This window comes from Hippocampus guttulatus, chromosome 1, assembly GCF_054856545.1.
Source record: "Hippocampus guttulatus isolate MCC_2025c chromosome 1, RoL_Hgut_1.0, whole genome shotgun sequence".
NCBI classification, from domain to species: Eukaryota; Metazoa; Chordata; class Actinopteri; order Syngnathiformes; family Syngnathidae; genus Hippocampus; species Hippocampus guttulatus.
Window position 1 is genome coordinate 18,044,802 of NC_141261.1, and position 27,836 is coordinate 18,072,637.

Genomic DNA, 27,836 nt, shown 5'->3' on the forward strand with positions numbered 1-27,836 from the left:
AAGTGCATCAGTTAATTAAGATGGCTTGTTGGTGAATTTTACAAACATTGCAGTTGGGGTTCATGACCACTGAGGTAGCGTTTTATTGCCTCTATTTGGGTCAGGTAGCGGTGCTCTGGGTGCTCATCTGTAATGCAGTAGGTCCTGTTTTTAGGCAGATAAAAAAAAAAAAGCCCCAAAGATGAATTAAATATCGTATTCACAAAGTGCCAAATGCCAATTGACAACAGATGTTTTCCATGTGGAGCAGTTTGAAAATCACATTTTCAAGAATATGAACTGAACCCAAAAATCTAAGGCCCAAACTATGGGGAAAACACATTTTCCCCTAATAGGATACAGTTTTGCATAATGCATAGAGAAAACTGGTTGCAATGTCATAACAAGCTTACGCTTAAAACTGAAATCATCTTTCAGGATACAGTGTGTATCAGTCACTTTATTCTTTCCTATTCTTGACAAGACGAAAGCTGTCTAAATGTTTTTTTTTTTTAGTTTTAATTCAAATGAATAGTTTTTAGAAACACTTTAAATTACACTCTTTGCTACGGTTCTCAAAAATACACAGTCAAAAAAAGAAAAAAAACTACAAATATCTCCTGAGAAATTAAATTGATTTCCCTTCAAAGTGCTTGTGTCTTTCGTACTCATACCATTCATCTGCAAGGGCTACATCAGGATGCTCTAAATCGTGAAGGCCTGTAAGAAAAAAAATAAGAATAACAATAATTTAAAAAAAAAAAAAAGATCACATGAACTACCATTAAGTTAAGATGGAGAAGCCATTAAAGTCTTGCACTCTCATGAAGCAGGTGTAAAAAAATGTATTTTGTGTCTGGTTTTGGCAGGTCTGATTGGATCAGGAAGAGCCAAGTCATGCTCAGACCGCTCCCAGTGATGGATATGTTTGGAGTTATAAAGAGACCACCGTGACATGAATATTTACGTGCATGAGGCTGGCGGTGGAAGTTAGACATTGCTTGACAGTCGCATCGATCACGACATAGTCAACACATCTAAAAGGCCGCTAAAGAAATCTTCAACTTCCCGTCTAATGAGGAGATTTTATCTTACATTTACTACTTCAGCGTATGTAATGGTGGAACAACTTTTGCATTGATTTCCATCTTTAATATCAGGAAAAAAAATGCCATTTGAAAAGAGGTGTGAAGACTTTTTACCACTGTCTGCATGCATAAAACCATATGGCTTCAGAAATAAATACTGTGAATGTCATACCTTCTTCCACAGTGACCTTCCCTGTGAAGAAGAACTTGCCCTGGCCCCTGGAAAGAGCTACTCCAAGACTAGTGATAAAACAAATACCCTTTTTTGTTAAAATCTTCATTGTGCAAAGACAAACGTCTCCATGTTTCTCACCTGAAAGGAGTACCCTGGATGTCTGTGTAGTAGTAATCGTTGTGCAACACCAGCACACGCCTCTGGAACAAAACGAAAAACACATTCTGTTGAAGCCTGTATTCATATTACCAGCACTAACTCATTTTGTGGTTCAGTATTTTATAGAAATTTGTTGCAGCATGGCTCCATCTAGTGGCGATGCGAGTATTTGCTTGTGGAATGCGGTTGTGTTGTTTTCACCGTGAAGTTTTTATTTGCATTAACATTGTGAATATGAATGAGCGTTGTGCATATGAATGTGTGTACAGGATTTGGAAATCTGAATTTGCATACTGAGTGCTTATTAATCAGCTGGAAATGCTCACGAAAGCTTTAAAAGTGCAACGCAAAGGCACACGCACGCCCACACACACACACACACACACACACACACACACACACACACACAGGCGTGTGCATATGAGTGTGTGTGTGTGTGTGTGTGTGGTCCAATTCGTGTGTGTGTGTGTGTGTCTCCAAAAGACACAGGGGGCTCGCTTATATTCAGCAACATGTGCATGTCAGAGATAACGGGCTCACACACTGAGACAGACACACTCGTGCATGCAGAGCAAACCGAATCGGACACAAATTCCCCAGTCAGTGTTGGACATCACTGTATCACCTCTTGGCAAAGTGGTCTTTCCCTGCTCAGTGCTCCTTTTGAAATACCATTCAGGACCTTCACAAAACGGTTTTGTTTGCATGTTGTGCATCTGAAAAAACGGGGGAGTCGCTCACCCCTTTGTCGATACTCTTTTTCACTTCCATTGAGAAGGTCCCCGTCTTCCTGTTGACCATGGCGTTCCTCAGCTATGAGCACAAAGACCGTGCTAAGGGTCCAACATTGGTTTAGAATCACAAAAGGCGTCTCACCGTATCGTCTTTGTCCTCCCATTCTACCTCAGACAGATCCACGCTGCTGTAGTTTGGCTTTCTTCGCTTTTTGCCGTCGCCGTACTGGGCAGGCATGACACATGCGCGCATGGAAAGAGCGGTAAAGTGAAGAAATTGTGACGGGATGACTTCATATTTGTGTCCAAAAAATATGTTTTCCCCATCGTATGTTTTGAATTGATTCAGGTGTGACACATGGATGTGGTTGGTCGGTTGATGAGCCAACAGCTTGCAAGACACATTTTGTTGTTTTGTGCTCTCTTTCAATTTGTCACCCATCTGTGTGTCGACATGTTTTTGTGGAGCAGTCCTGCACACGTGTACTAGGAAGCCTCGTTCGTGTTCATCTGTCAGTGAAGACAGCCTCCCAACCCTCATTAGCACTACTCATTAACATCTTTGATTCGACCATTATTAAACCATCTGTCGGGCTGTCTTATTGACTGTTTTCGCTTCTCCTTCTTCTCCTCCTCCTCTTTACCCATCTCATCCCTCCAGTTTTACTGCACCCTGTTCACTTTCTCTACCCATGCAACTGCACTTCCTCAATCCATACAACAACGCTAACCCTTAGATGCGTGACCTACCATACCTACACATTTCCATGAGTGGCTTCAAAAATGACCTCCCTCATTTTGGTTGAAGACGCCCATTAATATTCTGTAAAACCCTTTTTACCTGTCTTGGACTCACAAGTTAACTCACAAATAACATTAACATGAAGGAATATGTTCCAACAGCAACCCATGCATCTTAAAACAGCTAAAACAGAGAGGTCCAAAATCAGTTAACTTCCTCCCAACGTCGCTCGCAATGAGCAGCTAGGACTCACAAGTGGCCGCAGATCTGGGTGGGTGAGAATGTAGCCGTTGTTGGTAATTGCAAATGCATAGCCGTGAATGCCCAACTAGGAGAAAATACACACACACACACACACACACACACGCACACACAGACAACAAACAAATATATTAAGCATCTAAAATGAACAAAGTCACTTGTGTTGGCTGGCAAAAAGATCAACTGCAGATGTGCACTATTTATTTAAATAATTATAATAATATTAAATGTCTAATGTTTGGGTTTCCATATTTTCTATCACGATGGGTGGAGGAAATTATTAGAAGGCCCTGCCTATGATGTAGAGTAGTTTCCACACTCTAAACTACAACAAGAGTCATACTTACCGGTAATCTAAATTCAACACCGCACCGTAACCGTGTTCAAGAAAAGTAAGCAAAAATAATGATTTGGAGTGTCCCTAATTTTAAGCCTGGTGATCAGTCTGTTTGGGGAAAGGTAACATGCGTGGTTCAATAAACCTAACAGCCCAAATACACCCTCTTAAGTACCCAACCCAAATTGGTGAAGAATTTACATAATTACTAGATTGGAGTAAGAACAGTAAGCATCAAACCTAATAAAAACCTCATTTATATCCTCGGCCCGCTTTGCTATTCCAACTACAGCATCCAAGTCCATATGCAGTCTATAATTGTCCTGAGGATGTCGAAAAATAATCATGGCATCTAATACCTTGTATTTAGGAATAGTCTTGAGTAGCTCTGAGACAGGGACATCTGTCCCGACCACCCCGAGTAAAATGCCATGGTTCCGCTGAAAAACACAAAAGGAAATAGAAAAAGTCAACATATTTTTGAATGATTTGAAAAGATTACATGCAGAAAGAACACAGTCTAAAAGTCATTCACACTTTCAGATATAAAAATGGACAACTGGGAATTATTTGCATCTTAATAACTAAACAGTGAGCATTGTCATCAGTGGCGGTTTCTGGTATGCGTGGAACTGTGGCTGCACATGGCAGCAATCACTGGAGTTTGTTTTGGGAATTTGAGCCCTCTTGTGGAGTCGGCCTCACTCAAAGGCATACAGGATGAGGAGTAGAAATACTTCAGATTCATGTACTCGTGATAGGGGGTGCAGATGTCATTTAAGGACATCAAGACCGAGTTTTGCCTCATGGAAGATTCGAAGAAATAGAGCAGGGGTGGAAGTTCTTGCACAGGCTGCCACTCAAGCTGCTAGGACCACCAATTCATGCCATTTTCAGGTCTCCGACGCAGAAATGTTGCATAATCATGCATGAAATCTCCAAAACAAAGAACAGAACCTCTCAGGCTATGTTCACACTGCAGGGTGTGATGTCCAATTTTGATTTGGGGGTAAATCCGATCTTTTTATGAACTTGTTTACAAAACAAAAACAAATGCGACTCGTAATGCGATGGCAAGGTGTCCATGATTTGATGCACAAAGCACGTCGAGTGACATGCCCCAAAAGCAAAAGTCACATGGCGCACTGTTTATGAAAGTAAATAAGGACTTGCATGTCGGGGCTCATCTTTTTATCACCTTATATCGCAAAGTAGCGAGGTGGGAGGAGGTAGAAATATTATGAGGCGACGGTCCTCGATCTCCTCATTTCATGGAGACGTCTCCGAAAGATGATGTCACGTCATTGCCTTGCATAATAACTGAACTGTCCACGAGGCTGAATTACTATTATCACCATATATGTTAAGTGGGATTAAAGTCAAATTTAAGACAATACTGTTATGCAAAACAAGTTTGCACATTCATGTACAACTGTCAGTAGTCTCCCGCGCACTCCCCCCTGCCCGCACAGACCGCATACTGGGCTTTTGGTGACATATAGATCGGCTATGTGCTGCAGGAACGTAGCGCATACATATCTGATTCATATCCGCACCCGAAAGAAGCCCAGAATTTTTAAAAATTAACTTGAAATGAAAAAAATCTGATGCATGTCAGAAATGAGCAGAAATTTTGCAATTGAGCCTATGTTACCCAAGTGTTTCCGAAGACAGCCAGAGGCAGGAGTTTATTTAGTCAAATCAAGTCAACAGTAAAAACATCCACATATAAACCAAAACAAAGAGCGTGTGGACTGAAACCAAAGCTTGTATTCTCTCCCCTTGTCGTACCCCTTGTCGCGTTTGTCGTCAAGAAAAGACTTGCGATGGAAATACTTCTTGCCATCTGTGAACCCATTTGTCTTTGTGTGTGTACTGGGCTTAAAGGCCCGTGATTGATCTTGGCACTCAATCTTAATGTGTGAGGTACTACTCTGTGTTGATCTTATCCGGAGCACAACACACACACAACACGACCAAAAGTGTAAAATACCTGATTTCTTATCTTCATGTGTGGGGAGGGGCGGGGGGGCTATCACAGATAAACTTATCTTTCAAGATGTGAAAAAAAATTCAGCGTCTAATTTTGTGATCGATTGATTAACACGTCTGTCAAGGTTTTTCTGTCACTTTTAACTCAAGACTTTGTTTGGTGTTCTTGCATAAAGTGAATGTATCTTGTTGGGCGAAATATAGTTAACGTTATATTGAGGAGCATTGGCAGCTCCGTTTGCTTGAGTGCTGTTCTCTGTTCTTTTTGTTTTTTGTTTTTGTTTTTTTGCCTTGGCCTTGGGGTTTCAACTTCTCAGCCAGCCTCTCCAATAGGGAGTCTACTCGAAGGGTATCCAAAGTACACTGTGGTGGTGAATCTGGTAGAGCATACTCATTAGATTGCTGCTCAGGGAACTTGTGAGAGTGGGCTCTCAATTGTTGCCGATTTTGAGTGTTGGAGGACTGCCTGTGAGCCTGAGGTCTTGGACAGTTTGCTTTAAAACTTTGGAGTAATTTACGAAGGTGAGCTCATGGATTGATATCGTAATTGAGGCGCCGTCTTGGGCCTTGCTAAACAAAGGCACACTGACCAGTTGTTGAAAGGAGCCCGAACAGTTGGAAAATGATTTTCTTGACAAGCTTATTGAGGCTAAGCACTCTTTTAAAGACTCATATAATTCACTGCCAGGTGTGCCTGTAAAATCAATCATTCAGTCAAAAACTGGGACCTTTTTCCAAAATGAGCAGTCACAGAAAGCTCTAACATCACTTCGCATTTGCTGGAACTTGCAAGGGTAGTCATCGTGAAATAATGGCGCTGATACTTACGGTCTCATTTTTGGTGCTGAACACAGGCATTGCCACGGTGGTCATCAGCACTGGACCTTGACCGTCATCCAGCTAAGTAGATATTGAGTGAGTAAATGAGATAGAAAAAGAGGGAGGAGAAAAAAGGGAACCAATAATGGGACACAATTTACCGGTAAGAGGTTAATAAGAAATGACGTTGCCCATTGTCAGGCACATTCCGCGAATCCGCTTGTGACACTCATTTTCAGATCATTCCCTACACAGCGGAGCTGGGAGTAATTGTGCAGCGGACCCAGTCCTACTCAATTCTTCAGGCTACACCCAACTTATATGACATGTTTTATTCATGTTCCTTATTTGACTTAAAACATGTTCAATCACAGCCAGTCTTTGATCTCCTTGAGAATAAGCTTATCCAAAGGCAGTGCTCCTAGTTAGGATGTGAGTATCTTTCCTCCCTCAAGACTGCTGGAATAATTAAGATATTTATCTTTCCAGCGGCTGCCTGTCTACGCTTGTGACTTCAATTTCTTGACGAAAGTTTGACGCTGTTGTGTTGTGCAGAAACTGCTCACAAGCTGTCGTATGGTTGTCCACTAACAAAGCCCACATGCTTTTAGACGTACTTTACCTCTGTGGGTATTGACTGCCTTGTCATTGGGGTGGTAAAGTCAAATCTTCTGTTTGCTAAGGCTTAGACATTTGAAAACATGCTCGTGCCATTTTGGTCCTTGCATTAGAACAAACAAACTAACCAACCAATTAACAAACTTACTAACCAGGGACAGACTCGGGATTTTTTTCCTCTTCTTGGGCTGAAGGGGGGCGTTGACTGATGTATAGGTGGAGCTGAGCAAATTATTTATAAATATATTTAAGAATATCAAATATAAAGCTGGCGAGAGATTTCTAATGGGGCAATAGACTCCTTAGTCCTTCAGACAACAAAGTGTATGCAGAAAAGTGGTGAAGATTGCACGACTGTCTGTGTCCTATGTGTTGTGTTATTTTTGTTATTTTGACTTCAAAATGGCGCCGCGAGAGTGGCTGCCTTTACAGCAGCTCCTATATTTTGTTGTTCTACTTCCTTTCATAACTTTGCTGCTGTGAATTGGGAATTTCTCCATTGCGAGACTAATAAAAGTGTTCTTATCTTATCTTATCTTAGCCCCGGTCCTGTAGCTAACTAACTAACCAACCAACAAACATAATGGCGTTAGGAATGAAAATGATATTAATTGATACTATATTATCATAAGGTGCCTTTGAAACTTCCCAATTTCACCCCAAATAGTTTATATTTTCCAGTGAACTTCACACATTAAAATAAATGATTTTAATGAATTTAATTTTATGATCATTAAAAATCATAGTGACATCACACTCTTTTGAAAAACAATCACTGCAAATTGGCAACATGACAATGCAGAGCAGCAAAATATGTGCGCTTGTTGACAGGGTAGATAATGACAGGGTGGACATTTTTTGGCAAATGTCAGCATTTAAAGAGCACATGGTGGACTTTCTCATAGCAAAAATGCTTAGTGCACTGTCTGACGGTTGAGGGACGCAACCACCTTTCCGAGAAAGTGGTTCGGAAGAGATAAGGTAATAAGCCTAAGCAAGAGGAAGGTCGGATGTGGATGGAGCTGTCAACACCAGCTGCAACCTACTTGGTGTATTTGTAATGATTGTACACATGTACGTAATTTTCACTCACATACACGCACATAGTCAAAACAAGTTCAGTGTGTCTTCAACAGCCCTCACCCTTTAGGTTGGACACACCCATGTATTAGATTTCCAACGAGAAATAAATGAGAGGGCGAGCGGGGAGATCTTTGGGTGACATACAGAAAACTGAAACCTAACGCTTCTCCTCGTTCCCCCCTCGAGAGATTTGGTTCCAGAATCAAGTGTCTCCTCTCCTCATTGGGTCTTTATTATGAATGTCTAATTGATAACTCTGACAAATATGGTTCAGTTAGCAAGCCGATTGTATATTGTTCAATAAAAATACTTGGAATTTCTGAAATGGTAATATATCAATTTCATTATGACAGAAGGGCCACACACATCAATTAAAAATCACAAAACATAACTATAAATATTTACTCTGCAAGTCGCCACTGTTGCAGCTTTTACTGAGGAAAGACAAGCTGCTAGTGGTCATGGTAATGAAAACATTAGTTACCCCATAATGACGGGGTGGATAGCACTTTCAGGCATATGTGCAAAACGGTCAATATGATTATGAAAATACAGTACAAATGATCAAAATGACTCGATTCAGCAAATAACAATAAAACGTATGGGACGTACCAAACATGTACATTTGACTTTTTTTCGAGAGCCTTGTCATTGTACTGGTGTGCTGTGCAAATGTTGGACCACCTATGATGACAACTTGAAAGTGATATTGACCCAGTTATTGTTGATTCATTTCTGCTGTATCAATCCCTTTCCGACTGTTGTGTTACAGAAAAGATTGCACATCCTCTGCAAACACCACCTCTATTTTACCACCACCAATAAGGGGTAATGACAGAAAACTACTCGCCTTCATCCTTTCACCATCAGACACTGAGCAAAAAGGAAGCGGTGACCGATGGTAATAGCAACTGAGGACACGGGATTGGACATCAAAGGGAAAAAGAAATACGCCTAAGTACTAGTGCTGTAACAATGGGATAACCTTGCTGCTGAAAGAATGGTATCGATCAAAGGACAGGGGGAGGATGAGCGGGACCTTACCTAAAATATATATATATATATATATATATATATATATATATATATATATATATATACAGGTACAGGTACAAAATATTGGGTCATATATCACAGGTCCGTAAGCACGTGCTCGGAGATATTGTGTAGTAGTTTGTTGAACGTTGCCGTTCACTGAATACCCCTTTGTGCTTGAATTCTAATTCATTGGATGGAATTCAGGCTTGTTGTGCTATGCCTGGAAATGGAAAAGTCGAACAAATAATAAAATGAGGTACAAAGGGATGGACAAAAGGCGACGTATTTAAATGTCAAAATCACTGTGAAAGTGGAGCTTCTTTTACTTGCCTTGCCTCGGGGAGTAAACGCATCAATTTACATTGTGATAAGTCAAAGAAGGAGGGACATCCTTTCATACTTAATGAGAGCCACCATCACGCCGCCAGAATTCTAGAAATTGACCTGTTATCTGAATTTGTTTAAAGGCCTAATTATGACTGATATTATGTTCTAAAGCTCTCAAAAAAGGTGTTCAATAAAGGGAAAAAGAACCCCACGGTGGTTGTCGGGAGACTGAGGGGTTTTTGTTCGTCCTACTTCACTAACAGCTTGTGACCAAACCTGTCAACTTTTTAACCTTTAATAAAGGAACACATAGTTGGAGGAAATACTTAGCTCTAGGCAGTAGATTGTACCTTGTAGGACAAAAAATGATGCCTCATTTTGTGACAGGCAAAACAGATGCCCTACGGTTGATGTCTGTGGGGACATCATGTAATCTGGGTTCATGTGACAAATGCAAGAGGTGACCTTAGTTTCCCTGGAGACTGAGCTCGGTAATGATGTGCAATCATAGGATGCTGTGCAGTGCTGCAAAGGAGATTGCAACAACCCACGTAGGAGCCTTCATAAAAAGCTCTCAGCAGAAATGAACATTTAAAATGAAACAGTGTAATTATTCTACAGGCATTCTTGACACTTTGGTAACAGTTAGTCACACTGGAAACGATGTTCAACTGCTCGCTAACTCCGACACCTTGCACACATGTCAATATTGGCTCTCATGCTTTCCTGCGTGTCATGAACATCCTCAGGAAAATAATGTCGAGAATTGCTGAGGACACTGTGCACGTAATAATTCTGCTGCGGATTTTTTGCCAGTCTGTTTCCTGTTTTTGTTTCTATTTTGTGGTGTGTTGGGAATGCAGCATTAAAAAGAAGGATAATGTGCCATTGGCAAAGCTGTGGCACTCAAGTACGGACCCCTGACTCAACATGTTTTTGACCCGGACTCCTTGGCATTTGACTTGAATTTATCTCAGACTCGGTCATTGGACTCAAAATATTTTTATCGACTCGACTAAGGCCAACACTGTTTTTATTCCTGAAAATTAACATCCTTTAAAGATACTTCCTTCCAGATGAATGTCATTAATATGCATCTTTTGTCCAGGACACGCTCGTGCCTTGGAGATAATGGTCACATGGATGCCTGAAATGATCATTGTAGTCCAAACCATCACCCCAATCTGTCCAACCCTCTTACATTCCTTTTTTTGGAGTCAGTCCTAGGTGCAGTAAATACTTTTTAGACACTGCAGCTGTTTAGGGAGTCTCTGTGAGTTCATTTCACTTTTGCTTACACAAAATAACCACTGTGTCCAGAGCTGTGTTGGAAAGATAGCATGCAACTAAATAATGTAGAGTTAATCATAACCACAATGCTCGACAATACTGAATCTATTTAGGATTTCTGCTGCGCTGCTTTGGTGTCTATCACTGAAACAATGCGAAATGTCTGCCATAGGACTCTACTCTCAGTTCATATTAATTGTGTAATCAAATATATCACCGAAATGGCTAAAAGAAATAAAAGCATCAGTGCAGATCATCCCACCAGTCATTATGGGCTGCTGAATTTCCATTCAGACTATAAAAATATCAACATAAGTTAATTCAGAAAATCCCACCGAGACAAATGTGACAGAAAGGCTTGTTTTCCCCTTAAAACATGCATGGGGGGAAAGAAACCTCGATTATGGTCACAGTGCCAGCACAGACAAATTCTGTCACGCATGGTTGATGCTGCGTCACCAGTGACGAATGGGAAATAAACATTTGTATCGATGTGTTTGTATCGATGTGAGCAAACATGCGAGAGAGACACTACCAACAACAACCACAAGGAATGCTTTGACGCGAAAGCCGAAAGAATCACAGAAAGACAATGTAAAAGGAGTCCCCCCGCACCCCCCAAGACTATGCTGTCTTATTGTTGTGGTTTGACACCAAGACCACATAACATGATGCAATCCCATGACCACACAGGCCTCAACACAACACATCACGACAACATAATCTCAAATCTCAATTTTTATTTACCTTTTGTGCTTGAGGAAGCTAGGGACAGTTCAAGTGGGAAAAGAGGAAGGGGACAGGAAAGGTCACTGCTTTTTTTTTTTTTGGTTTGACTAAAATCATGCCAGTGAACTTCCACTCAACAGAGTTCAACAAGCTACACAACTGAAGCTTTTAACATTCAGAGTGGAGAGCACAGATGACTGAGACATGAATCCAACAATGAAAAAAATACACTCAACGGACCACAGTATGGACATATGACCATACTTACATATGTACATAATGTTTATTCACAAACATTTGACAAGATTATAAAGGGTATGTGTGGGAATCTTCAACCCTCTCATTCATCAAGAAAAAAAATGAAAGGAGAAGAAGTGCTGGTTGGGGTTAAGGCACTCCAGCCCTTTCACACCAAGACATATTTGAACAGAGCTTGCTTTACACACAGTCATTGTTCAAAATGAGCGATAAAAGAACATATTAGATTATGAATGAGGGATATTAGCTACGGTAATTACAGTAAGTACCTTTGAATTTTTGGTGTGACCTTCAGTCTACTTTATTTGTACATGCCAACCTTTACTTTAACGATGTCGGTGTTTATCCATTTTAAAGCTGTTTATCGTCTTCAAGGCCAGGCTGGATCCTAGCGCAGCTAACTTTGGGGGGGGGCGGGGGGGGGGGTCAGAACACCCTCCTCACAGGGCACTGAGGGAAATTGATCAATCATCAGCTGAATGAAAGTCAGCTATGTTAACCGATATAATATCAATGACATGGACATGTACTTTTGGTGTAAATCCACATTTTAATGTCCTTTTTTCAATGATGGTCATTTGAAATTAAAATTTAAAATCTAATACTCCATAAAATTCCCTGTATAATACGCATCTGTGTATAAAAGGCCCCCCCCCCACCCCTCATCAACCTAAAAAAGTAATTTATTTCCCCCCTCCGTACCGTACTCTGATTTGCTGGTATCCATTATCGTCATCTGGCCAGCTCAGTCGCTTAACCGTTCTGTCACCCGCGCTATGGTATGAAGCAAGGAGGGTGTGAATATGACTAATTGAAAAAAAATTATATTCCATTCAAAACAGGATGTTAAACTATGTTGATGAAAAGTGAGGCATTATTAAAATTTCCTTTAATAATAATACAAGAAAGGGTGGTCCAAGAGGGAAACTGTTTGTCTATACAAGAGTGTTTCAAAGTCACTAATGACAAAAGTTGGGATGTAATCCTCGTTCTAGTTCCATCTGCACAAAACACATTCATGTGTTGTGACGCAAACAAATTGAGTGTTAAACCACCACAAGTTTGCAATGCTAAGTAAAAAAGGTAATGCCCACGTAAAAATAAAAATAAAAATCAAAAAAACACACACGAGTGATGGACAGCATAAAAATTTTGGTAGTGAGTTCAGCAACTTACAGTGCTATCAATGTAGGCCTCGGTCCAAACTGTATCATGCTCTCTGTCGATGACCTTTGGACGACTTAGCACATGGAGATACTCCATCACATTCTCCTGGACATCTGCCAGTGTGGATATTTGAGTGAAGTAACCTGTTGTGAAAAGTTGAAGAAGAAACTCCTGTGAATTAGCAATAGAATGACCAAGAATAGAGTTTGAATTGGCTGCTTCTCCTGACTTGCCTACCACTTCCACTTCAAATGGCGATAACGATGCCAAAGTGGGTCATTAAATTTTATTTTTAAAAGCCTTGTATTACAACACAATCAATGTCCTCACAATCAAAAGCATCAGAATCTCTATAGGGCCACTGCTTTCATTTTGCTTTAAAAAAAAAAAAACATTTAAACGAAAAGCTATTTCATCTAAGTTCAGCAGGCAACTTTGATATAAAGCTTGATTCATGTTCACGCAATAGCGGGATGACTTCCTGCAAGGCACAAGTCAAAGGAAAACCAGCATGGGGGGAAAAGTACAGTAAGTGTTCTGTAAATGTCATGTCATTTAATCCAAATGTGGCGCTATTTTATATCATGATAATGTCGTCATTGTGAGGCGAATGTCTATGTGCAGGAGGGAATGCACTGTGATCTCAACAGGGGGCAGGAGGAATCAGGGAAGCAGTAAATCAGAGTGAAAGGACAAAAAGTGGCAAGGGGAAGAGGGGAATCGAAAGAGACCACATTCCACCCGTCCATGAGAGCAAACTGTCACCATCGCTATGAAGCAGTCAAGGAGAAAATCATAGCAAGAGGAAATAGATTTTGGGGTCGTTGGTCCAGGCTTTTCTTCCGCAGGGTTTAGAAAGGTGCCAACACCACATGAGTCAAGATGAATAGAAAACAGGAATATGTGATGGGGAAGAGTCGCTCTCAACAATCGAAACTTAGACTTGGCAATAGGCAGAAACTACACAGACAGAACATTGTTGAAATGAAAGGAAGTGAACCATGTCCTTCTTTTCACACCAAGAGATCAGGGTTCAGCTATTATTCTACCAGATAGTCGGTTACAACACAGAATAGGCTAAGCTCAGGCACAAAACAAGCCGCCTCAATGTAGCGGCATCGTTAATCATGGCGCTGAGTGAAGAATGACTGGCCCCTCCGGAGGCTTAAGGGCGTCCTTCGGGCTGAGCCACGAGGGAGAAGGAGATGAGCTGGGGAGTAAAAAGAAAATAATCCTCCCTGCTTTCATGACGTGGAACACCTGTCATTGGTACAGGCCAGAAGAGTAGCGGTATATGAGCTGTTCATGATGAGAGTATTAATATGAATGGACCTCTTCTGGCATCAGACGTCAGCTCACCAGTAACCCCAATGAGCATGAGCGGTACAGAAAATGACTTTTAAACATCATTACAAAATAGAATTTACAAGGATAATATTCTACTTAATGGTAATGAAAGTGCTACACAATGTTTATTGGCATCTTTGGGTTTTAGTTGGCAGTGTAGAACTGCACTGAATCATAATGCTGTTTCTATTCCTTCTTGACATTGTTGATGTCAAAGCAAGTCTCACGTTGGAGTCATCAAATCCGGAGGTACAGAGAACTTCCGGATTTATTTTTGTGACTAGGCATGCTGGGCTTTCCAGCGGGCCAAGGATGTTTTCTTGTACACCCCCCCGTCGCACCTGACACTTCACATTGGCCAACATTACATCATCCGCAAGTGGAGACCTTCTGCACGGATACCCAGACAGTCTATTTCTGCTTCCACAATGTCAAAGATTGTGCGCTGATTTTAAAGGGAATGAGATGAACAGCTTCCATTGGCTGGGAAGCAAGTCGGCTGTGAACATTGCGGGTGTCTCCGAAAATACCACAAGAAAGAAAACTGGCCTGAGCTAAACCAAATTCCCCAACAAGTGCATTGAGGCTAGCGTTGGCATAAGAATCAGGATGCAGCAGTTTTTAACGCTATACAATTATGGAGCCCTTAATTCTGTGGCTGGTCAGTATATATAATATTGGCCTGATTGAGTTTTGCAGTTCTGGTGGGAGGGCAGTAATGTTAAAAATACACACAACGATATAATATTAGACTGCTTGACAAACGCCAACATCATTGCACACAGGTTCCTCCTCATCTTCAGGGTATGCACACACGTCAATGGCCAAACAATCATTGCAATGACTGATGTTTGTGTGTATCTCAAAGTGACATACTGCAAGTTCTGTGAGGAAAAACCGATTTAAATGGGTGAACAAAGTATGCTGAGCCCACCTTTGTTAGCACATGCCATCCATTTCAGATTATCTGCAAAGGCTGACTCTCGGCCAATCAGGTAAGGGAATATGCGGACCTGAGGAAAAAGAACAGATAGCAACTGTCAGTCATCTTAATTATATTTCCATGGGGCCCTCCCCACCAGCAGGAGAAGATAATGCAGTCAAAACAAGGCAGCCATGGGTTCATTCTGCATTTACAAGTGATTAACTGGCCTGTTGTATTTATTGTAAAACTCACTTGTATTCTTTGGCATTCGACTCAGCATGACTTAGATTTGTTCTTGGTTCGACTGTTTGGTGCTTTCTACCGTCTTTATTACCGATTTGTTTTACTGTTTATTGTATACCGGTATGTTAAATTGCTCCATGTACAGCACTTTGTATGCAGCGATGGCTGTTTGAAAGTGCTCTATAAATACAGTTGAGTTGAGTTAAAACTGATTTTATTGTAGTTGAATTAATATCACGTTTATGAACCCAAATAAGGACAACAATTATTTTAAAGGAGAAGTTCACGCAAAAAAATGTCTTTCGAATAATAAGGTCGGTGCAGCCCTACGAGTCTAAACACTGGATTGCATTCAATATTGTGGACATGGAATATGAGTTAAGAAGCAAAATGCTTCATTTTTTTGTCCACCTTAGCTGTCGACTAAATATGACAGGGTTGCTCAGGGCTCACGTAAGAAGCAATCGGGGCTGAGCTTCAGAAAACAAGTGAGCCGTGATTCATCATTACCTGAGCCCTGAGCAACTGTGATGTCATTTTCAGGCGACAGAATGTGGAGAAAATGGCCGGCGCCTGAGATAGCTAAAAATTGGTGAATTTTCCTGCCTAACTCATATCCCACAAACGCAATATTAGTCAGAATGTCATGTTTAAACTAGTGGAGGCAAATGGAATGTATTACTGTAAAGAAAATTTGGGGGTTGACTTCCTCATTAAAGTTTAAAGAAATGATACATAAGAATGTGAAATGTTTGTGAAAAGTAGAACGACATCAATATATAATCAGTCGCAGCGAGTGTATGTGTGTGCTTGAATTCATGTGTTTGTGGGTGTGTATATACAGAATATACTTTTCTGGATTGGAGCAAATGCAAGCCTTCAAGGGGGCAGCTGTCACAGCACTCAAGCCGGTATTTTTCACTGCCTTTGTTTACTCTGGCAGCATGTGTCTGCTTATGGCCACTACATGTTTGAATGGGCATGTCTTTACCCTGTTTTGAAAGGCCGCACTTAAAATAAGTGTTTCATACTGTTTATTTATCAGACTTTTCATCTTCTTTTCTTTGTTTACCTCCAAATAAGTCCACGTCATTTATTTCACTGTCACTCTGATGTATCATATAGACTCATAGATATTGCTTTATAGCATTAGCAAAGAAATGATTAGCTATAGTTTGCCACCTGTTGCAGCGTCCAGAATTTTTTTGTATGGATTGCAATGCTTCATTGTTATCTGTTCTGAATTTTATAAAACAATTGCTCTCTAATTAGACCGGAGGTCCCCAACCTTTTTTGCCCCACGGACCGGTTTCATGTCAGACAATATTTTCAGGGACCGGCCTTTAAGACCGGATAGATACAACTATATAATATGATACAGTATGACCTGCATGAAAAGTGTGGCATTTTCAAAACATAATAATAAACACGAATCATGACATGAGGAACGTCCTATCTGGCCACCATGTTCTCTGGTCGCAATGGTAACGTTTAAATGTGCCTTCAAAATAAGATACGCCGCAAATAAAAAGTGCATGAAAAATACGACTCACCATCACCGCTTATTATGCAGAGTAGGCTTGGTGCATGTCAATCTCCTGCTGAGATAAAGCCGTTTTTGAAATAGGACTCCTGATACTGTCTATTAAATGTAGCCTTCTCTTTCTTGAAAGTCATAGGCTCCTCTTCTGTCCTCTGGCTGAGCCTCTTCCCCTTCCCGAAAAAACTTTTCAAAGACGTTTGTTTTATATGCGGTAATCACGTGACCGAGAAGTGCGCATTGACCTGCGTCAAGAGTGACATACTGTAGAATGATATAACAGAGAATCCGGTAATTTTTCTAAATAAAACAACTTTCAAATTCCGAAATGAATAAAATGGAAGGAATGTAAGTTATTTATTCTTTCTGTGCGGCCCGGCACCAAATGACCCAACCGCCGGGCCGCGGCCCGGGGGTTGGGGACCCCTGAATGAGATCATTCGAACAATACAAATACTCCATACATACAAACTTGGAGTGTGAATCTGAATTGACAATGCATTACGTCGTCAATGTGACACATGATGTCATTCTGTTTATAGTTTCTCCATGGAGGCCTATGGATAAGAGAAGGCTCAGAAGTGCACTTCAGTGGTCGTTGAGAGGTCAAACGACAGCAGACTGCCTATTAAATATGAAAGTAATCGACTGCACCGCAGAAGTACAAACACGCAGTTGCCGCATGCAATCTTCAACCTACCTGAATGCACACATGAATATAAAGAATACGGTTTGAAAAGAATACAACACAAATGCCAACGTACATTTGTTTACCTCTAGCCTATAACCGTGATTTCTGAAAATAATTCATGATTACGATTTGGATTTACTGGAGGGAATACAATTTAAAAAGTCATTTCCATTCTGATACAAAGTCGCTTGGTGTGATTATGAGGTTGAAGAAAAGCGGCAGCAGATGAGGGGAGAAAATCTCGGCGGAGGAACAGTGACTGAAGACTTCTATTATCAACAGAGCATTTTATAAATTGAACTATAGGAAGCGTTTCCACTTGTCACTGATCTTCAGCTTTGAGGCAGCAGGCAGTCAGAAGTCGGCAAGTGGGTTCAGAATACGGACCACTAAAAACCTACATGGGAATAACTTGGGCCTTCACTTTCATCAGTTTTTACGGAATTGTGACGTGCAGGCAGATAGTTAGCATGTCAACTGGAAAGCTCAAACATGGACTTGTGTGTATAGTGGTCACGTGAGCACTTCCGGAGTGAACGCTGGCGAATTTTTGGACGCCGCTACTCCCCGTGATTTTTTGATTTTTAAGTCAATTTTTTGATCTTTTAAAGTCGACATATTTTTGTCGACCTGCTTTTATGGTCACTGAGTGAACAACGATCAATCCACACTCGATCGGTCGAACTGTCATTGCCTGTCATCGAGTGTTGAGTTGCCGTCGAGTTGCGGCTAGCGGCTAACTTACCTGCTACCTGTCGCTGCTTCCCGACTTTATTACTCCAGTCCAGCTATGTCGATCAGCTGTGAGTGGCTTGCTTTCTGCTGGTTCGTCCTGTCTGTTCTCCACCACCCATTGGAAGCGCTTCACCAGTATGCTGCCACTGAGCTCAAACCCTATTTTAATCCCCACGGTCCACCACCGCCTGCTCTGCTCCAACACCCGGACATCCTTTACGTGCCCCGGCGAAGGTGCACTCACCGGGGCTCACGTCGAAACTATCAATACGACAACTCCAGCTCCATCAGGTCGTTCTGGTCCACCGCTCGCCGCCCACGGAAGAACACCGGACGCCGTGCGGATGCCTCTGTGTTAACACGCGTCCCGAGGTCGGATAGCATCGCGGTCGCTCGCAGTTGCACTGCTGTCAACGTCGGCCTACTGAACATCCGTTCCCTTACGAGCAAGGGCCAGTTCGTCCACGACCTCCTGACAGACCGTGAGTTTGACATTCTGTGTCTGACTGAGACCTGGCAGCAACCAAACGATTATGGTACTCTTAATGAAGCTACTCCACCGGGCTTTGTTTATCACGCTGTGCCTCGCACGACTGGGAGGGGAGGTGGCCTCGCGATGATTCTGCGCGAGGATTGGAAATTTTCACCCGTAAATGTGCCTGCTTTTTTATCTTTTGAAGCTACAGTTATACAGTTCTCTGGATCAACTCCCACACTGATTGCCACTATTTACCGTCCACCAAAACCAAACAAGCATTTTATCACTGACATTACTACACTCCTCACTCATCTGTATACACTATCACCAAATGTGATTCTCTTAGGAGATTTTAATATACACATGGACAATATCAATAACTCACTCACCAAAGACCTTACCTCCTGTCTGGACAGTTTTGGTTTTCAACAGTTTGTCAACTTTCCCACACACAGTAAAGGACATATTCTGGACTTGATCTGCTGTATAGGATTATCACCAACAAACTGTAAAACCGATCTCCTCCCATACACAGATCATCTATTGCTTTCATTCAATGTTAACCTGTCCTTTGTCAAATCCAACCCACAACGCATTATACATTTCCGTAAAATCAAGGACATTAACCCGGACAATTTAGAATCACTTATCAACAACCTCCCCAGTACTGATTGTCTTTCTACAACAGATGAGTTTTTGACACACTACAATACAAACCTCCATAACATTCTCAATACCCTGGCCCCACTCAAAACCCGAACTGTCTCCTTCAACCAAACAGCACCCTGGTTTACCCCTACCCTCAGGCAACTTAAATCAAAAGGCCGTCAACTTGAAAGATTATACAGAAAAACTGGTCTCACTATTCATAAAGAAATGTACACTACCCACTTCCTCCATTACAAGGACTCAATATCCAAAGCCAAATCAATCTTCTACTCTGGTTTAATCAGTTCCAATGAAGGTAACCCCAGATCACTCTTTTCACTCATTTCTAAACTCACCAAACCTGCTGACACTCTTCCCTCACATCTCTATTCCACTGATTTTTGTAATACTCTGGCCTCATTTTTTACATCCAAAATCCAATTTATCCACCAGCAGCTCACCCCTTCATCTGCTCCCAACCCTCCTTCTCCATTCTCCCCGGTTCCTACACACCTGTTCTCTGCATTCACCTCCCCATCTGGCCACCAAATCTCCATCTTAATCCAGAAGTCCAAATCCTCTACTTGTCAACTTGACCCTCTCCCTACTGTTCTAGTCAAAGCTTCTATCCCGGCCCTCTCCCCTCTCATCACTAACATTATTCAAACTTCCCTCTCTACTGGCATTGTACCCTCCCATCTCAAAACTGCTGCTGTCACTCCCATACTGAAGAAACCTGGCTCTGATCCCTCCGACTTGAATAACTTTCGTCCCATATCAAACCTCCCGTTCATCTCCAAACTTCTAGAAAAAACAGTAGCTGCTCAACTTCACACCCATCTTTCCTCCAATAACCTCTACGAACAATTTCAATCTGGCTTCCGTCCCCTCCATAGTACCGAAACTGCCCTCCTCAAAATATGCAATGACCTTCTTCTCTCTGTCGACTCCGGTTCACTCGCCATCCTCCTCCTGCTTGACCTCAGTGCAGCCTTTGACACCATCTCTCACTCCATCCTCCTCGACAGACTCTCCTCCATTGGCATCACCAGCAACCCTCTCTCCTGGTTCCGCTCCTATCTTTCTGACCGCACCCAGTTTATCCAGCTCAAATGTTTTAGAGCTCACCCCTTTCCCCTCACTTCAGGTGTTCCTCGGGGTTCTGTCCTTGGCCCCTTGCTGTTTCTAATCTATCTTCTCCCCCTTGGTAATATCTTCAGGAAACATCACATTCACTTTCACTGCTACGCGGATGACACCCAGCTCTACATCTCTACCAAACCTAATACCATACTCCCACCATCCTCCCTAACCAACTGCCTGCAGGAATTAAAATCTTGGTTCACCTCAAACTTCCTCAAATAGCAATAAAACTGAACTCCTCCTCATTGGCACCAAATCCACCCTAAACAAAATAAACAATTTCTCCATTCCCTTTGACAGCTCTTCCGTCTCCCCCTCTCCTCAGGTCAAGAGTCTGGGTGTCATCCTTGATAGCACCCTCTCCTTCACCTCACATATCAACCACATCACTCGTTCTGCATATTATCATCTTAGAAACATCCACCGGCTCCGCTCTTCTCTCACTCCTCAGTCCACTGCTATACTTGTTCATACCCTCGTCACCTCGCGACTCGATTACTGTAATTCCCTCCTGCTCGGTCTCCCTCAAAAAACCCTCCATAAGCTTCAGCTGGTCCAAAATTCAGCCGCCCGCATTATCACACTCACACCATACATAAACCATATTACACCTGTCCTCCAACATCTCCACTGGCTCCCCATTTTACACCGCATTCAATATAAAATCCTGCTCCTCACATTCAAATCCATCCATAACCTAGCCCCTCCATACCTATCTGACCTCATCCATATTCCTACACCTGCCCGCTCTCTTCGTTCTTCCTCCTCTCTCCTCCTCTCTGTCCCCCCTGCTCGCCTCGTCACCATGGGAAACAGAGCCTTCAGTCGCTCTGCTCCCCAGCTCTGGAACACACTCCCCGCTGACCTTCGTAATACGGACTCATTAACACATTTCAAATCCAGCCTCAAAACACATCTGTTTAGACAAGCCTACTCACTCGGACCATAAAGCCATTATTTTTATTTATTTATTTTTTGTTGTATTTTTTTCTTATTTTATTTGATGCTGTTTTTAACATTGTGTTTGTGATTTTAACTGCTTGTTGTAAGGTGTCCTTGAGTTTCTAGAAAAGCGCCCACAAATAAAATGTATTATTATAAAATAAATGTATTATAGACATAAGAAAGATGCTCTTACAACAGTCTAACTACAGCTAATCAGTGGGCCTTTGCTAATCTGAAGAGTACGCTGTGGAGAAAAAAAACTCTTTGGAATCAGCATGCCAATTTTAGCCCTCATCATCATAAAAATCGAACTCAACATTTTTTTTTAATTGTTCCCCAGCGTTATTGATTGTTGTTGATTAGTCTGTGAATCGTTGCATCTCGAGAGCACAACATGTGCACTAAAACACTCACATGTGCCTCCAATTCCTTCCTTTACTATAAAAGTAGGAGCAACAAAAATGCCCCTGAGGACAGATTCAGGAATATATTTTTTATTTTATTTTAATGATGTAACAGCAGGTCAAGGGGGACCGGCTCAATCGTTCACGTTTGCTTCCCAACCCAGTGACAATCACAACACTGTGTTGACAGCAAAACAATCATGCATTGCCAGGTTGAGAGAGGGACTTGTTGTGCCCACTGGCTCCCAATTCCTCATCGCATCCAATTCAAAGGTACCACACGGTACCAGGTCCAGAATCTGGTCCGGACCAAGCCTTTTCCATTGCTGCCCCATCCCTATGGAACTCCCTTCCCCAACGCATCTGCAACTCCACAGACCTTAAATCACCACCGAAAACCTACCGCAAACTTGACTTCCAAAGCCCATAGTATTAGAACAACCTCTCCTGATTTATTATTGCTTCTATTTACTATCTAAAGTGGTGGCTTTGAGGAATCTAATAAAAAGAGTATGCATTATACTATGATAATCAAAACTTCTTAAAATGTAAAATGTATTCATAGTCCGCTGTTGGTGACCTCAATATAAAATTGCCCTTTAACACAATACTGACAATAAAGAGTGTTGTGTGCATATTATAATACGCTACCTTCCTGTCTGGCCAGTTGAACTTGGCAAAGATGGCATCGTACGTATCCACCGCTCCATCTGTAACCAGCATAATGGCTTGGCTACACTCACTGCCCCTACCGGTCTCGTTGAACTGCGAAGACGGAGAGCGAGTGAGAAAGGAGGGCAGGGTTACTGGAGGATACCAGAAACGGCACCACAATGCAAACAGATTGAAAATCAACATGCCAAACACAGCACTGAATATCATTCCACTTTGCAGAAGGCAATGCATCTTTAATCAGCTTTCATGAACCAATCAAACTGAAACGGATATTCCTATTAGCATACCGTTTCCAGTGACTGAGGATCTGTTGTGACAGTACTTTACTGAGATGAAATGATTGGACTCATTGTGTAACTTCCCTTCACTGTCACTTGTTGCCCTGCATGCTGAAAATTGAATAATCTGTACCGGCATGTCTGAGTACTTTTGCATAATGCAAGACATCTGTACAGCCCCAACTAAGACACTCCATCCTTTTATTTTATACTCTTAAATGTATTTAGGAATGATTCTCTTAGGGTCTATACATATCGATCCAGCCTCCCTTTAAGCTCCAGGAGAGGAAATAAAAAATCCTGGAGCCATGCCTGCTTCGGCTTACATGCGGTTGCATGATCGTGTTGCATAGACCACCAATTGCAGTGTAGTGACGATGTTACAGCGGTCTAAATCTCAGTTTATGTGGCGGGGGTGTCCTGGGGACAGTTTCTTTGTGGGCTGCATCAAGCAATCCACAAAAGAGTGGTTCGGTTATTCAAATAAAAAGTTAAACGAAATGAAAACAATCTTCTCAATCTTAATTAATAACAGTACAGAACATTCACGGTTCTTCAGAACATGAAGAAAATGTGTGACCCAGGCATATTTCTTATTTCCACTTGACTTTGCATTCTGCTCAGCATGTTTGGTTAAGAAATGACGGCTGATTTCTGGCACCGCAACTTTCTCTGTATGTTCAAGACATTTTGACATAACCGTTTGCTCAACAAAACATTTCATCTCCTGGTTTTTCCTGAAATTGGCTGTTCTCGTCGCCAACCTCCCTCTTCAGGGCAGGTTTTGAAAAGGGTCTGATTGGAACTGGGTGACAGGATATCTTTTCCTTCCACTTGGTGTCACTTCAGAATTACATTTCACTGAAATCTGTCATGAGCCTGAGTGATTGGTAGCCCATAAGTAATTCACACTTTTTTTTTTCTCAACGCAAAATGTCAAGGGCAACGACATGGCAAAAAAGGTGAGGGCCAAACAAAAAACCATGATGTCAAGTAGGGGGCCACAAAATATCTTGCCGGCCACAAATGCCCCCCGGGCCACGAGTTGAAGACCGTATTTGCCAGAGTTCTTACCTCACTGAGAAGATTGAAGGCCTCACTTAAAGCAATGTCTAACATTCCGATGCCTTGAGCAAACAGCTTGTAAAGGTGCTCCCGGAAATGCTGGAAAAATAGAGGAAAATATTTGAAAAAGTGTGTTTTGCTTCCCTGCCTCTGCAAATTTTTGGGACGTGTATTTTGCACATACTGCAAAGTTGTTAGGAATGGCTTGATCCAGTCGTTCGAATGGACCACAAAGTCACTCAAACGTATTGATAAAGCTGTTCAATCAAAACTGTATATTCCACATTGGCAGTTCCACACTTATGTAATGTTTAGATAGGATGCTAAATTCAAGATCTATAATTAGGTGACATTAAAGTAGCTTTCAAGCGACAGGCCAGGGAAATGCAACGAATGCAATGCATCAAGTGTAGATGTTTATTTTATTTACCATCAAGTGACAGCTCTAAAAAATGTAAACTTTTTGTATTGGCACAATTGACACATACTTCACATCAATCCAAATAGAAAAGAAATCGACTTGATGGTTTCACTTTTGTTGCATATTGTGGAAAAGGGAACTTTTGCATTGTTGCGATGCTCCCTGTCTCAATGATGACACACCTTCACTGTGTCCTATTGGTCTTTAATTTACCCAACCAAACAGGGAATCAGTGTTTACACATTTTCACGTTTTGGGCATCTATGGACAGCTGTATCAACATTCTACCCACACTGTAACCATCCGCAATTATTATTTTTCTCCCCACCTTCATTTTCCACTCCCTCTTTATTTATGGCCTGGGGTCTTTGGCTCCACTGGGAGGAGAGAAGGTTCTCCACACTCAGTGGGAGGCCAAAACTGTATTAAGTCTCTATCAGTGTCTGCTCATTTCAGCACACAAACACGCACCACCCACACACATCACTAACATGTACCGTAATTGCATCAAAACAACTTCCAGCATCACCCATATGAGTGGAAATGGAAACAGGCACAACCTTTTCCTTAGCATGTGGAAAAAAAGGCTAATCGGTTGCAATAAATAGCTACACCCCAGAGCACAGCATATATTACCTGCTACATTTGAGTGTGACTGCGGGAAAGAACGTGTTCTTTATGTTTGCTGAGGTCAGATTCCTATACATGTCCCAACACAGTGGGACAATCGATCCATATCGCAACGGTGTGCCTGTGGGAGGAGCTGCTAGCTTGTGCGCACTGTAACTGGTTTTACAGCCAGCTCTGAAGTCATAATTAATAATAATTGAGCGCTTTTTCATAAAAGCTTATGATTGCATGAGCCACTTTGAGTGATATGACCGTGTATCCACATTAAAGGTCTACTATTCGCAGATCAATATAAATATTGATAAAATTGATACGACTGCCAGTATTAATATTGATGAGTACCAGTGAATTTGATATGACTTTCAATTTCTTTGTGTATGCACTGCTGCGGCATTATGAATCATAGTTTTGAACAGAAGGACTTGGGGGTTGTTTACTTTCTTAAGAAAAAGAGGGGTAAAATGAAGGGGTACTTTTCATCTTTTTTATTGAAGTTTTTGAAGACTCCGCCTGAAGTGAGTGAATGTGTTATACTGACCCATATGCAAATTCTACATTTGAAATGATTCATGCCTAAAGGTATAACAGGGCTCGACAACAGCAACTTTTTTCAACAGGTTCGAACTGAAGAAAATAACACAATGTGTGATCCACTAAAAAGAGGTACAGGTATTATTATTTGGCAGTCCAAATCCTTACCAGAGTGGACATTAAGCCAGATGATGGCCAAAGGAGTCAAAAACAATGTTGTGGCAAATGTTTCATGGCGCTGAGATATGTACAATACAAGCTCACAATTCTCAAACAAAAACCTGGATCAAATACAGTTTCGCGATTTAATTTCAAATTGGAATTCCAAAAGATTCAACTGAAACTCAACTTAATTGACAGTATAGAGCCTTTAGAATTTGGGGGGAGCGAAGCCCCCTGCTGTTTTGGCACCACTGACAAACACTGGAAGTCCAACAGCACCAATATTTCTCGTGAAATAAAATATAGCATGACACAGGAGACAATACTTATTACAGGAGTGCAACAACAAGCGCCGATATTTACCGCCCAAAAATGTCAGCTAAAATACTGCATTTAAACTGTTAAACACATTTTAGCACAATGAAAAATTAACACTAGATGGTAAACAAGGGTGGAAAAGTAGAAACACAGGCGTGGTTTAACAGGCGTGAAAAACTGCATGATTTAAGATGGCGGTGGGGGGCAATTAGACTCTGATAATTGTAGATATTTCATACAATGGTGCAGGATCTATTGCAGAAGATGCATTCCAGAAGCCACATGTGATCAATATATGAGGTATATTCAAATGTTAAGATTTCGGGTCGAGTCGACCGCACAACACCACGAACCCAATGGGCGTACGGCTTTGAAACCACCCCCATTTAGCTTCAGAAAACGGCTCAATTTGACACTTTTTGATATTCTTAGAGGTGCCTGTCTTTTGTCGGATGGAAATAATAGGAGACGGAAAGAGGACTCACATCTTTGTTGGCGACGTCAGCTTGCACCAATGTTCCATTTAGGCATGGCTCCACATAATGCAATTCCTCATTGTACTGAAACAATACAAACGGAATCTCTAAGTTAACATTCATTTTCACCAAATGTACAATACACTTATTTAATTCAGCGGCTAAGTAGTGCCTGATGTGAAGACGTGCAATGTGCCGCACACTCAGACTATCCATGAACTGGAATGCCTGCCACAGAGCGATAATAAAAAACAAAAACAAAAAAAAGTGCATGAAAGACAAGAGATGGAGTCTAACATTCCCACCACTCCCCAATTTATTTATGCGTAAAGAAGCCACAAACGAAAATACGATTATTTTGTAACAAAGCAAATTAATCCATTAAAACAATCTTTGCTGTCAAAAGAATGTTTCTTTGGGCTTGAACTCTTTTTTTGTGTGTGTGCAATTATGAGTACAATGTAACAATAACAAGTGAAACAATAAAAAGGAAATGAGCCCAAATGTAATGGGAAACATCTTTTCCCAATCCTTCTTGACTTTTCGAAAAGATTTTTCGAAATAACGTGATTAGGCTATGAAACGATAATGACAACTTTGTTTTGTGGCGAGACAGAATGTGGGCTGGCAATGTGACAGGCTACATTTTGATGTGAAACAGCATCAGACACAGACGTATGCGTGGTGACACACACACACACACACACACACACACAGAGTAACAATGGTTTGGATGCCTGAGGCGGGATCCAATCAACAATTCTTTTTTTTTTGCGCTTCAAATCTTCATTTAGCAGACTGCTAATTGGCTGAGAGCGTGACTAGGGAGAAAGCTGATTTGTTCAGGCATTTCCTCTTATCTCGGCAAGAGTATATCCGGGCTTGTGCGTCTCTATCTGAATCCAAAACTAAGTGAGGTTCAAAGGCATGTCTCTAATTCTTTACAGCGTAACTGTGTGGACTTACAGCAATGATGTTGAAGAAGTCATCGTCTCCCAGAGTGTCCAAGATGGAGGAGACAGTTTGCCTAGCAATGGTCAGTCTGAGACCTTTCATGCTTCCGCTGACATCAACAAGAATCACCACATCCTTTGGGGAGGTAGCAGCCTGGATGTACCACTTCCTGTTCCGGCAGTCAAAAGCAATGACCCCGTGCTCATCCGGTTTCCATTTTATCCCTTGGATAGTGGAAAGATGTTCATCACATTGATTGTATGAGTGACAACAGCACCAAAGAAAACAGCGAATACATTTCCCCCACTTTCTTGAGGATTCTTAGTCCTCGATACACTGAGCACAAAATAAACCGAAAGCACTTTTTGTTGTTGTCCTAAAAAAGCCCAAGCAATCAAATATTATTTGTATTCAGAGCTATTTAATTATGC

At 41.6% G+C, this 27,836-nt stretch overlaps 1 protein-coding gene across 6 annotated transcripts in view; it reads right to left on the bottom strand.

Moving 5' to 3' along the window:
* Positions 1 to 27,836, bottom strand: part of cacna2d3a (calcium channel, voltage-dependent, alpha 2/delta subunit 3a) — a 100,520-nt gene that overhangs the window by 31,273 nt on the left and 41,411 nt on the right. For 4 of the 6 annotated variants that reach the window (XR_015101389.1, XR_015101391.1, XR_015101390.1 and 1 more), the window contains exons 7-22: positions 27,418 to 27,629; positions 26,461 to 26,535; positions 23,923 to 24,012; positions 22,547 to 22,660; positions 15,078 to 15,156; positions 12,806 to 12,939; positions 11,390 to 11,407; positions 6,296 to 6,367; positions 3,835 to 3,915; positions 3,131 to 3,205; positions 2,278 to 2,361; positions 2,143 to 2,214; positions 1,381 to 1,442; positions 1,240 to 1,307; positions 654 to 699; positions 47 to 144 (exon numbers count right to left, since the gene is read on the bottom strand). Coding sequence is in view for 3 of the 6 variants with exons in the window: in XM_086115724.1 (XP_085971850.1) it covers positions 47 to 144; positions 654 to 699; positions 1,240 to 1,307; positions 1,381 to 1,442; positions 2,143 to 2,214; positions 2,278 to 2,361; positions 3,131 to 3,205; positions 3,835 to 3,915; positions 6,296 to 6,367; positions 11,390 to 11,407; positions 12,806 to 12,939; positions 15,078 to 15,156; positions 22,547 to 22,660; positions 23,923 to 24,012; positions 26,461 to 26,535; positions 27,418 to 27,629 (1,380 nt within the window). In the remaining 3 variants the exon portion in view is untranslated. The remainder of the gene's footprint in view (positions 1 to 46; positions 145 to 653; positions 700 to 1,239; positions 1,308 to 1,380; positions 1,443 to 2,142; positions 2,215 to 2,277; positions 2,362 to 3,130; positions 3,206 to 3,834; positions 3,916 to 6,295; positions 6,368 to 11,389; positions 11,408 to 12,805; positions 12,940 to 15,077; positions 15,157 to 22,546; positions 22,661 to 23,922; positions 24,013 to 26,460; positions 26,536 to 27,417; positions 27,630 to 27,836) is intronic. The other 2 variants (XM_086115731.1, XM_086115739.1) reach the window with 2 other exon arrangements.